At 41.6% G+C, this 13,481-nt stretch overlaps 1 protein-coding gene across 2 annotated transcripts in view; it reads right to left on the bottom strand.

The window, feature by feature from the left end:
* The window catches only part of SFMBT2 (Scm like with four mbt domains 2), a 114,766-nt gene that overhangs the window by 23,029 nt on the left and 78,256 nt on the right, over positions 1 to 13,481 (bottom strand). For both annotated transcript variants that reach the window (XM_085215190.1, XM_085215268.1), the window contains exons 12-15: positions 8,835 to 8,948; positions 7,524 to 7,566; positions 7,319 to 7,389; positions 6,163 to 6,302 (exon numbers count right to left, since the gene is read on the bottom strand). In XM_085215190.1, the coding sequence (XP_085071316.1) occupies positions 6,163 to 6,302; positions 7,319 to 7,389; positions 7,524 to 7,566; positions 8,835 to 8,948 (368 nt within the window). The remainder of the gene's footprint in view (positions 1 to 6,162; positions 6,303 to 7,318; positions 7,390 to 7,523; positions 7,567 to 8,834; positions 8,949 to 13,481) is intronic.

Genomic DNA, 13,481 nt, shown 5'->3' on the forward strand with positions numbered 1-13,481 from the left:
GGCCTACACTTGGCCTAAGGAGATAAATACAAGAAAAACAAATCTCTTAATAGCACCAGACCATGTGTTTGAACACTCTGCACTGTATGTCAATGAATGATCCCACAGTGAGGCTGGATTGGTTTTGGTATAATTTAGCTCTTTACCTAATGTCTGCTCTTAATTCCTTGAGGGCCTGCAGACATCTTCAAATGATTTCAGTATGATGAACATTAAGTTTCCCCAACATACCCAAGAATATCCTGCATCAGAAATGAAAATCTAACTACATCATATTGCAAAGAGCAACTAGTTTATTTTTACTTTTTACTAAGCAATGCAGCAACCATGATGATTTGATGGCTTTCTGAAAATCTTGTAGGGTGGAACATTATCTGATGAAGGCTTCACTTGATGTTGCACAGTACCAGATAAAATGGAAGTGGTTTGAGTGGCCTGGCTAGATTATTTACTAGCAGCAAAATTTGACTTATCACTGAGAGATGTGGGAGAGAGACTTGGAAATCTGCTGGAAAAAAAGTGCAATAGGAGATATTAAAAACAATGCTTATAATGACAGCATTCAATGCCTTATGCAGTTCTGATCACCTGTACATCTCAAAGCATTCCATGAAGAAGGACAAAAGCACACTCCTGACCTTACACAAGGGGAATCTAAAATACAGATTTACACACAGCTTTTGAGCTGGTTCTTATCTTGTCATGACCCAAAATTCCCAAGAGAACAAATGAAAGCTTCTGAGTGGCTCCATCCAGCTGCTCATCCACATCTTTTCTTGTCTGCTACTCACCATACAGATACAGCACTGACATCCAACACATATATCCAATGCACAGAAGCCAAAGGTAGGTTTTCAAAAGCCACAAAGTCCTTGGGTGGCTCCCATGCTCATATATAACTCAACAGATGTCTTTCTGTCTGAAAATCAGGAAGACCCAACCTTGCAAGTAACTGTTTGGCACTGCTTGAGCATCATTAACTGCAGCCTCACAACACCAGTACTTCTCCTGGAATTGGCTTGTCATCAGCAGAACCCTCAGTAAACTTCTAAAGAAGTTTTTAAAACAGTGTTTATAAGAGAAGCCATTTCCCTTTAAGACAAGAAAAAAGTGTTGTTTGTTTTTGTTTTTTTTTTAAAAAAAAAGCTTTAGCTTTTACTCTTCTTGTATCTCAAATAAGTCACTGAGTCTGGCATTTCACAGTGTGGCAGGAGTCCACTACCATGTTAAATATGTTACTTTCTGATAACATTATTTCTGAATATTACACACTACTAAACACTAGGAAGAAAAAACACACACACACACAAAGCCAGGAAAGAAAAAAAAAAAAAACAACACCATCCAAGAACACTTTATTTATTGCAGAGAAATTAAAAAGCAAAAACATCAAAGAAACCTAGAGCAATTTCCAGTTCTCTCTGGAGATGGAAAGTCCCTTCACATAGGTCAGATGGGTCAAATTTGAATCTGATTCACCAAATTCCCTTTGGCTGGAGTGTGAAGAGTCTGAGATTTTTCTATTTATTTTCAGCCCTCTCCATCAGGAATGGTTTGGATAGAGCCAGCAGTGCCTTGTAGCAGAAGGGTGAATGAGATAACACCAGCCTTTGCTGCTGTACACCTAGTAAGTTTTATTTTGTTACTGCTGAATTTTCTTTGGATTTTCAGAGTCAAACAGACTGAAGCCACACTGGTGAGCACGATCGCACAGCAACATCACAAGTCTCTGCCAAACCTTATAATACCTGAATCTTAGTTAATCAGCTTTCCCACACCAAGAGCACAAGTGCCTTTCCTAAGGATATCTAGAAGTGCCTGCTGCCACTGGGTACTCAGCACCTTTCTTTGCATCACGGATTGGTTGTGATTTTCACATTACCTATCAGCCTCCTCATTGATGATCTCAATCCTGGATGAAGCTTTTCACGAAACAGCACCATGAGGTGATATCACAAAACAGCACTAAGCCTCCTCTCCTGTTCAAGAGCCCATTGCCCATCATCCTTATGAGAAGAAAGTCAGTTTCCTTCCTCTACCTAAGATGCGATCCCACTTCTCCTAACTAACAGGAGAGATGCTAACTCCCAGAATAACCTCAGACGAAATAGCTAAAGTTGTTTTATTTTACTTGAAATAAAGACATAGCTGTGTGGCAAAGAAGGAAAGAAGAACTATTTGAGATTCTTAAGTTAAACGACCAAGCACCTAGTACTGCACTTTTGCCACACACGAGGTAGTAGCACATGAGTGCTGATGTGCTTATGACAGCCTATGAAATTTCAAAAATACAGACAGCCAGATCCAAGTTGGAAGATCCATTATCAATGAGTCAGTGCCCATGAAGCACTCTTGAGGACAACGCTAACGAACCCCTTTGCAGTTTATATCTTTCCAAACTATGAAAGATTTCTGCCATCCTAGCACAAGATCTGATTGCTAATGATAACACCATCAACATGGCTCAATTATACAACGAAGGCTCAGTACAAGCTACACGGTTTTCTGAGCATTTTGATTTAATTACGCAAATTTCTCCTAAGAAGTCATGCTGTGCTGCAAAAAAAAATATCAAGTTGCAGAATGCAATAGCTTTCCTTCACAAACAGTGGCTCATTTTTCCTGCTTGCATCAGTTGAAAACAGTAACAGTCATGATATCTGTAAGTCTATTTTCATCTAGATAGAAAAACAGCTAAGTGTCTTAAAATAATAACAGCAGTAAACAAAGAATCTAATTAATCTTTACAGCATATTTCCTTAAGATTCGGTGGGTTATAGATCATCTTAAATCTTAAAAAGGCATCTCATTTTATAATGTTGTAGTGGTTGAATTGCTGGCATAGATGAAAGAACCGCTACGTATTTTTGATATTCTGACCCAAGAATGAAACCTTTAGATTAAAAGAAACACATTGTCAGCTAACTTAAAGCTACTATTTCTTAGATATCTTAGCTACTATACAGCCACTAATTTCCAGCCCAGCTGCAGCTGGTTGATCTGTGTTGACAGCTGTCCACTCCACTGTCTCTTGGCTCCAAATCTCAACTTCTTTTCCAAACAAACATCTCAGGAATGAGATAAACTCTGAATCTGATTTTAAACAACAGTTGTTATCATCCTCACTTGCCTCTTGAGGTGAAAGAAGCCACAATAAACCAGAGACTTGTGCTGGCACCAGAAATAATGAACCTCCTGGCTTTAAGAATAAGTTTGGCACCAGGTATGAGAATACCTCCTTGTTTCTTACCTAAGGCTCTACATGGATGGAAGGATGCATATACACAAGCAGACAGAACTGCAGCCAGTATTTTTGATCACACCACCAAATAAGCTGTAATTGCTCTCACAATTTTACACATCTTGCTTGAGGGGAATAATTCTGGGAGGTACCTCAGTTTCCTCACTGCAGAGCTCACAACCTCTTCATCCAACACACTGGAACAAAGCAATTGGACAGAAATAGTGGGATGCTTTTTCTGCTGGAGAAGAGGTGCTGCAAAAAAGCAAGCACATTCATGCTACTGCTCTCCCAAAATCCCTTTGAGAATGGCCCAGACTACTCATCTGGAAGGGGATGTACTACTCCACACTACAAAATTACCTCCCAGACTTCTCTAGTCCAGAGCCAAGTGGTACTGACCATCACATATCTCACTGCAGTATGCAGGCTGGTGCCACCAGTTTGTTTGGAGCTGGATCCAGAATGATGTGTCACTGCATCAGAGACAGATATAGGGAAGGGACAAGACTGTGGGGCAAAAGATGGCTGAGAAGTAGCATGAACCCATCAGTGCCAAACACGGTAACATCTCCATCATAGAGACTGCTGCCCACTGGAGTTGTTCAACTGGCACAGGTTTAAATTTTAACTAGAACAACTCTAAAGGCAGAGTGCTACAGCTACAGACCAGAGTGATCAGACCACTGCTGAATCTGTTCTTCCTTCGTAACTGTTGTTTCAGGTTGTCTTTCCCACACTCCCCTGTGTGTTGCCAAAGTAAAGCCCATGTATAATTTATTTACTCCCAACAAGTTATGCTCATGCATAATTTACAACAGCTTGCAATTTGCATTCTCTGGGCTACATCATCAGTGGGTATAATGCGAGACAGAGCCACCAAGCTTGGTACTGAATACGGGCCAGAGGAATGGGGACCCATCTTTACCATTGCCCATGGCTCTCTGAGCTGCATAGTCTTTCATCTTGGCAGCAGCTGATAGCAAACATGTGTTTCCTCCACAGCTAAACCCTGAATTGTGTTCTCTTCAACCCTTCCAGAATTTGGGACTGGTCCCCATGGATCTATGAGCCTGGATTTATCTTCAAAATACTGCTACAAAACACTGGGGCATTGCCATGGCTCTGCTCCTTGGGAAGTCACTCATGGCTCCAAAAGCAAGATGTCTGTGTCTTGCTGACACTGCTCTTTGCTCTTTCAGCACAGACTCCGGCAAGGAGTCAGAGCAAGGGAAAACCGGATTCCTGTAGGAAACTTCACCTGGTTTGCATGGTCAATAACAGGACCCATTCTTGAGGAATCTGGAGAAGCTGGTGGTAGCCAATGCAACAATACATAGGCAAACAAAGCATGAGACATGAGGGGAGGATCTTACAGATTCTTTGTACTACGTATGTCTTAAAAACCCAAATTCCAGGAAGAAGGAAGAAATGTTAGCTTAACTATTGACTGTGCATGCCTCACGTTTCCTCCATGTTGCTTTTTCACTGCCTGTTTTTCAAGCAGCAGCAGATTGCTAATGCTCCCCATCAGCAAGCCACTGCAGACTGACTTTCAAATTTGGCAGCTGCCAACTTTTGCACCGCAACCACTTTATCCTGCTTTCTGCTGATGGCTATTTTTGATTTGCTTCTTTCAAATCCAAGTATCCACCTGCACAGGCAGCTGAATTATGGGGTTCTCTTTATGGCCCAGCTTTCAAACGTGAGACAACTGGCAGTGCCACTATATGTAAAGCAGTATGTACAGGTTATTAAGGAACACAGGAGTCTCTCTACATCACAATAGAAGCATGTTTTGGGAAGCATGGGTGAGTTGAGAGGAATCTCACATTTCCGTTATTTCTCTCAGGAACTTAATCCATCTCACTTTAGGCAACTTCAAACATCCTGACTGAACTGAGCTCTGAAGGGCTCGCAAAAGCATCAGACAAATGGAGCCCTAAAAGTTCCCCCACTGTTTCACCCTATGCAGACAGGGCTCAGATACGGCCCTGCATCAGCAATGGGTAGGGTTCATATAGGTACAGACCAGAAAGCTGGAATAGCTGGATTTCTAGAAGACCCAACCCAAGTTGAAATTGTTGTAGTCCTGTGTGGAGCCAGAAGTTGGACTCAAAAATCTTTGTGAGTTTCTTCCAACTTGGGCCAATCTGTGATTCTGTGATTCTGGGCCATTCCACTGACCGTGGCATCAATGGCACCCTATTTATCCAACAAAACCACCTTGTCCTCTCCCACCTGAAGTCACCTTGCCTCTCAGCTGTACATGGACTGTATACAGAACTGTGCAAAAAATCTTTATGTATTTTTTTTCAAACAAGATAGTTTTGTCTGAGGTCAACAGCAAGCACTCAACTCTCTAGATTTGGCTCTGCAATTGCAAGCACTGATTTGTTTGGGATGAAGTACATAGATGGTCTGCCACACCTGGTGTGTGGGATTAACTCCATGGCATTCAGCTTCCACTTAGCACATCACACACACACACCTGTGCTTGGCTTTCTGTCCTGGTCACTTTGGAACCCAATAGTTTGGGCCCCATCGGCCCATGGTCACTCAAATAATGGTATCACCCTTACAAATCTGCTGGCTTGTGCCAGGAGAAACAGTCTGATGGGTGCAATCACAGAGATCCTCTTGTAGCATAGCTTTGGCCGGAATACTCTCTTGCACAGCAGACACAGATAGATGAAACTTGCACCAGCAATCAACATAACTCTCCATGTTTCAAAAATAACTCTTCTCCCATTACAACTCCCTGTGCATATACATATCTTCCCTTCCAAGCTTGCAGTCTTGACTTATGGAAGCTGCCACAGAGCTCTAGGACAATTCTAGTTATCTCTTATCAAATTCTAGGCCCAGCAACTCATGATTCATGTTTCCCCCTATTTCCCCCCAAAATAGCTGGCTCATACCTCTTTAAGGACCAGCACGCACTTGCCAGGCCCGACAGACTGAGGTAGCTCTGCTATTCTGCCTTTGTTTAAATATGGACCTGAGAAGCAGCGGTGGTTGATGTAGAGCTGGGGGCAGCAGTATCTCCCATTGATGGTGCCTGCAAGAAGAAAGTAGCAATGATGTATATGTTTCATTTTTGTGCAATAAATCCAGGGCCTTTCTTTCTCCTAGAAGGGGAAGGATGGGAAAAGAGTGAATGATGATCTTTGAGCTCCCCTCCAACCCAAGCCATTCTACAAAAAGTCTTCCTTAAGATAGAAGATAGAGAAGCCTCTGTTGCTCAAATTTGTCCAACATGGGAAAAACTACATTTTTAATAGCAACCAATATGGTTGCATGCTCTACTGAATGGAGAACTTAGAAAGGACTTCATTCATGACATGACCTGAAGCTATTTCATAACTCATGTTACAGATGGACATGAGTGATGCCATTATGACTTGCCAGAAAGGGACATGTTAGCTGCTTCTCACTTGGTATGGCATCAGCTCAGGGACAAAATTCAGGAGAAGGGCTGTTCAGCTACCCTCCAACACAATGGGAACTGGGGTATTTTTTCCCTGAAATATGGGTCTACAGAACAGTTTTCTGCATCTGGGTTAATCCTTCTGTGCTATTTTAAAGCACATGGAGAGAAGCAGACACTTCCCTATGCCATCCAACTGGCTGTCCGCAATATTTCAGATATTATTCCCAGAAAGAGACCATTACTCCCAGTGTGACTGTAATGGCACCTGGGTTGCTGCCTCAGATGCTGATGTGTGTCCTGTAATGGGACACAAGGATGGATGCATTAAGCCATGGTGTAAGTAATTTAACTGATGCCAGTTAAGACGTCGCAGCCATCTCCACCACAAATTCATTTGTCTTGCCCTGACATCAGCAGCTGAAGTGGACAAGCTTCAGGGGAAGCCCAGCTAAATACTGCATTTCCATGCAGAGGAGAAACCCTTCCATCAAAACCCCTACTCTGTTTGTGAGTCTTACATCCCCTGAGGATGAGTCTCTATCTCCCCATACATATGACATGCTTTCTCCCTTTGTAGGGCTGTTCCCCTCCATACAGGCAATTAATCCTTAAGATTAGGATGTGCTGGTGCCAAGCAGCCTTACCTGTTGTGTCTGGCTGAGGAACTGGGCAGAGGTCATGAGGTATTTTCTCAACAGGCACTGAGGATGGTAACCTGTTACAGAGAAATCTGGCGTATTTAACAGTGTCAAATGGGGCTGGCAAAGTCACTAAGCTGCTGTGTATTACTTCCCTTGGAAGACCTGATGTATCACTATAAAAATATCTCCTTAAATAATAGCAACTTACTTCTTTTCCGGTTGCACAACAGCAATTCTTCTCTTCCTTTGCACTGCAAAAACGAAGGAAGAAACAGTTTTGTACTCTTTTGTCCTATAAAATACATCCATAATGCATAAAAAGCTATAAAAATGCACTGACTATAAAATGACTCCTAACACAATGAAATGGTACTTAATTACCATTGCCATCTTTTCCTGGTATTTTTAAGTGAGTCACTACATCATTAAAACCTGCTTTAAAGATGTAATAATACATTTAATCTTTCCTCTGGAATGCTAATATAGTGTTTTATGGGATCAACATAAAAAAAAATTAATAAAAACACAAATATTTTTCCATATAGAAACACATATGGATAAGATTACATTTTACAAGCATGATTACCTCCAGCATAATTTATCCTTAGCCATAAATTGTGACAAGGCTGCATAATGTTGCCATAGCAGTGTTCTCCCAAATTAGGCCCTGGCTGCTTGATTTTTAACTTAAGCATATTTAACTCTTCGAAAGAATGACACATTTTAGAATTTGCCTTTCAGACGTTAATTAATACAAATATTGAGGCTAATTCTTCATCTGGTGGCTTGAGATCAGGGTTGAACAGTCACTACAAGGAACAGAACAACACCAAGCCACTGAGTGCTCATGAACTACCCTCAGATGGGAATGAAAAAGAAAGCAAGCTTAGTGTGCTCTGGATGTAGGGCAAGACTTAATTGCGCCAAGAGAGATTTAAATTAGATGCTAGGAAAAGCCCTGTACTGATAACAGAAGTGAAACAACAGAACTGATATCCTGGGAAGGTGCAGAAACTCAGTTGTAAGAGGCCAGCAAACATTCCTCACATTAGGTAAAGTAAATCCTGTCTAGGGGAGACACGACCTCTTTACGTCCCTTCAGGTTCTGTATTTTACGGGTGTTGTTCTCAATTTTTTCCTGATTCAAGGTCCCATGTCCCTAATTCATTCCACTGCCTCGCTGAACTCAGCTGTTTCACTCTGACAACCCCACTGCAACCCACAAGCCACCCTGTGCAATCCCAAACCACAAATGGCCTTTCCCAGCGCAAACAATCCCATTTTTAGAGAGATTGATCACACAGGCAAGTACAAACCATGTAACAGCAGTGCTGTGGCATCTGGTCACTAATTAGATTTATTACTATTTATTACAGTATGCTCACAGCCTGGTTACTGGTCTGCTAGTTAGGTCAGTAGTTTTAAGAACTGGATTATAGACATCAGAAAAACTCCCTGATAAATCTTTTGATATAATAGGATATAGTATATGTTCTGCTTGAGGTTTCCATGCACTTACAAACAGCTTTGTGTGGTGGAGTAAGGTTATAAGCATTCGCTTCACACCAGCCAACTGGGAAAATGTCCATAGACTCCACATCAACTATGTACTCTGGAGAGGGCATCTGTAAACCTGTAAACACAAATTTATAACACCATTTAGACACGCACTCAGAGCCATTAGATCATTCATCACAAACTGAGGGAAGCAAATGATGGAACATGTAAAAATAAATCTGCTTACTTGCATCAAAATCAGGAATCATTTCATCTTCAATTTTGCAAAGACAGGAATGATACGACTGCTGCATTTACAGTGTAACATGATTCCAGCAAAAACCAAAAATAAGAGCACACTAAGCGTGTGCAGTGAAGCAGGCAAAAGCCTGTAATGTTAAGCATGCATGACTTTCCCCAACAAGACTGCCTGATTGACCCACAGGTTCTCTTGTAGAGTTGCACATGCAAAGCAGCAGCAGGACAGTTTGATATTTGTTCTTATAGTTAAGAGCATGCACAGTGGCTATAATATAATTTTAGGTAAAGCGATCAGCCTTTATTTTCTAATGATCCCCTGAAGCTTTTCTGTGTAGTTCTGTCCCTGAGCCACCGTTTTTAAAGGTCTAAGACACCATGAATTCTCCCAATGTTCCCCACAGCACATGAAACTTGAGCTGATCACCCAATAGGGGACAGGCAATATAAAAATCCTGAGCGGTACAGATGCACTACGATCTTTATCATAACACTGACTCCAAGTTCCCAAAGAAAATTTCTACCTAAAACCAATTTCATCCACTTTGGTTACGATGTCTCCTTCAGGAGACACTAGCCTGTTCTTGGTTTGTATGGATCTCACTCAAAGCCAACTGGAAACATTCTCAATGATTTTGAGGTATTTTGGAAACAACTTTGGGTCCTGATTCAAGATACTATTTAATTATTCCATTTCAAGTCCATCTGCACTAGCACAGCTTCATCAGTAAATTCCTCCTGCTCTCCCACTTCTACACTAGGACCTACAGCTCCAATGCCAGCATGAGGCAATCTCTTAATAAAAGAGACCACAGGATCAGCAGCTTCTCCTGCAAGCATCCTCATCTTTGCATCTGTTAAAGCATCTCTGCCTTCTGCTTGAAGCAGCAGTGTTTGACTGAGCCCAGCTAGATGACTACAGAGAACATCCCACTTACGAAAGTTCATCAACGGCCTGCAGTGCAATTGAAACAGTAAATGAACTTTGTGATGGGAACAGCATCAAGACTGAGCTGCAGCACTTGAGCGTGTGAGGTTGTATGAAAGTCCAAAGGAAGAAGGAAAACAGTGCTTACAGTGACAGACAAGAAATTAAAAAAACAACAACAACAACAACAGAATAGCATTTAAATAAATATATAATAAATAAATAAATAAAAAACCCATGCTGTCTGCACAGATGCATGGTTATCTTCTAGGGAGAAGTTCAGGATGGATATAAGGAAAAATTTCTTCTTAGAAAGAGTGGTGAGGTGTTGGAACAGGCTGCCTAGGGAGGTCGTAGAGCCACTGTCCCAGGAGATCTTCAAGAAAAGAGCAGATGTGGCACTGAGAGACATGGTTAGTAGGCATGTTTGGGATGAGCTGATGGTTGGACTTGATGGTGTTAGCTATCTTATCTAACTGTAATAGTTCTATGACTTTCATAGTATTCCTCTGAGTATTTATACTTAGTTGCTTCCATAAGCAACTAAGCTGCAGTGTGAGGTCTCAGCAGCTGGTACTCCCTGGACAACCACTTACCTCCATCAGGAAATAACAAATGGTCACTGCTCAGTTTGAATCTGACAAAATGATTAAGCAACGGATTGAGCCCTAAACACAACAAGAGATCAATGGTCCCCACTAAAATTTCACAAGATCTGGGAAAATTCAATATTTTCATCACTGCAACTGTTCTATCACATTATTCTGACCCAATAAACAGATGAAATGTACCCTCTTGCTCACAAACAACAATAGATGTGACATAAACTTTTTGTTTTTAACAGCTGCAGTGTCCCGATGAGCAAGAAAGCAACATAATGACTGTTCTCCTGCAGCACCACTATTCTTGTAAGACATGATCACAGCTATTCTGGCCTCACTCACACTGCATCTTTCCTTTGGCAATCAGCAATCCCGTCTTTCACTTCCAACATCTCACTGCTTCATTTGGACTCATTCATGTAAATAGAAACCAGCTTGTTTGAAACTCATTAGTTTAATTTGCTGTGTTTTATGCTGCCATCTTCCCACACCAAGAGATGTCCACAAGACTGGAGAGGTTCAATGGAAAAGCAGAAAACAGAAAGACGGGAAATAGAGTGAGAATTTCCATCTTCTATTACAAATCTTACTGGATAGAGCAGCAACTCTGGAAAACTCAAAGGGAAAGTTACGGAAAACCTCTCTGGAGAAGTGGTTAACAAAAGAATTTTCCTTAAATTCCTGCTCTGTGCAGAGAATGTACATTATCACTTGTATAAATTCACACCAGCAAGTTTCAGCTTTAAAATCTAAAATGAACCCGTAAAAATTAACAATGCAGATGATGAGTAATAAAGTAGCAGAAAGTGATGGGATGTGCACAGCCTCAAATCAGCCCTGCACTTCTTCTTGTCTGCAGGGGAACTATACTGCTGCTCATTAAATGATTGCCCTGAAGTTTACAGTTTTGCTACTGTACAAAGTATGATTTATTAAGCAATGTTCCCTCACGTCTAACTCGACACTGCTTAAATACTATGCCCTGTTTTATGGCTGCAGTTTGGGCTGTCAAACAGTGAAACTCTGAGGGCAACAATGAAAGCTTCAGATGTGCCCATGATAAATGGTGGGATCCAAGGTCTCCAGTGATGGGCTCCCATGGCAGCTGGAAGTCTTGCTGCTACCAGAATATAAATAACCAGTTAGAAACAATAGTGTATTAACGGAGCTGAAAAAAGGATGCCATCTTCCAAGCCACATTTACTTTACAACTCTCCAAGCAGTGTTTTGTGGGGTTTTTAATGCCTGGTTTTAGGCTAACGCTGTGCATACTGTAGATAGGAATTTCAACAACAGCAAAGCCTTCTTTTTATTTCTGCAGCCCTCTGCATCTTTTTTTTTTACTACAGATCATTCTACTCCTGGCATTGAGACATAAAAGAAGTGTAAAACATCTATCTGTAAGAACATCCGTAAGGCAAGGAGATGCACACAGGTTTTTTATTACAAGCTCTGAAAGAAACACATCCTTTAAGAAATTAAGGGAGTAAAAGACAGAGAGAAAGAGATAAGGGAAGGGAGCAGTGTGAGAGCTTTCTCTTTGGTCTTGGGGGACAACTTGATTTGAAGACCCAAGAAACAGCGCTCCTCGTTTACTACTCTGGGCAAGTGTAGTGAATGCTGAGTTCATCTGAGAGCATTAGAGCTTGAAAAAAAAATACAATGGATTCCCAAACCCCAAAAATGAAGGCATCTCTCCATTTTGTCCTGTCCTTGGAGGCATTCAAGGCCAGGCTGGACGGGGCCCTAGGCAGTATGATCTGGTGGGTGGCAGCTGTGGGGTGGGAACTGGATGATCTTCAAGGTCCTTTTCAGTCTGAGGCATTCTACGATTCTATGATTTAAGAATGGGTGTTGTGAAACGGGGCCAGGTTCCTGGACTGGATGGGTGTAAACTCCACATCAGTATTAGTGAGACATGAATTGCAAACATGCATTAATTCCAGCTCTTTAACTAAAATATTTACCAAGTGTCTAGACCAGGCTACAGATAAGCTTTAGCCACCTTGTGTCTGAAGGCAATCGGTTATCACAGAAACACAGAATCATAGAATGGCTTGGGTTAGAAGGGACCTTAAAGATCATCCAGTTCTCACTCCCTGCCACACACTGGGCTGAGGGCTGACACTCAGATCAGGCTGCTCAGGGCCCCATCAAATCTGGCCTTGAACATCTCCAGGGATGGGTGATCCACAGCTGCTTTGGGCAACTGGTTCCAGTTACTACAGATTGAAAAAAACAAAACAAACAAACAAAAAACCCACACCTGCCACTGCACAAAGCTCTATCAAAAAGCAAAGATGTGAAGTTACACCTGCACTGTACATTAGAGATAAATACAGAGGAGACAAAGCTACATGCTGGAAATACAAAAGGAAGATCTCCCCAGATTTTAGACATCCCAAACTATGGGGCTTAGGAAAGACATGAAAAGCACAAGCGATTTTGCCTGCCAAGCTTTAGTTCAGGAGGAACCACTCTTCGGGTAGTAATTGAGGTATAAATCTCTGAGAAAGGGATTTATCGCAGAGGTGCTGGGAGAGCCCTGTCTACCATATAATGCTTCTTCTGCAGAGCTAAAGGCCACAGCACATCTGCCTTTGTTATATTTTAGAGCAAGCTCCTAGCATAGATGAGGCACTTTGAGTTACATGTCAATGTTATTACCAACTTTACAGGCTCCTTTCCTCTCATACAAACTGCACTGCACATTGTCAGACACTAAAATACTTCTGGGTAATTACAATGAACATACTGAAGGAATAAGTAACTCTCTGTATCAGGCAAAGATTAAGCTGTTCTGGTCGATCTGGCTTCCAGTATTTTCCCAGCCCCAAAACACTGAAAGTTCAGCACCCCACATAGGAAAGGACGTGATCTT

Source organism: Meleagris gallopavo, chromosome 1 (genome assembly GCF_905368555.1).
Source record: "Meleagris gallopavo chromosome 1, MGAL_WU_HG_1.1, whole genome shotgun sequence".
NCBI classification, from domain to species: Eukaryota; Metazoa; Chordata; class Aves; order Galliformes; family Phasianidae; genus Meleagris; species Meleagris gallopavo.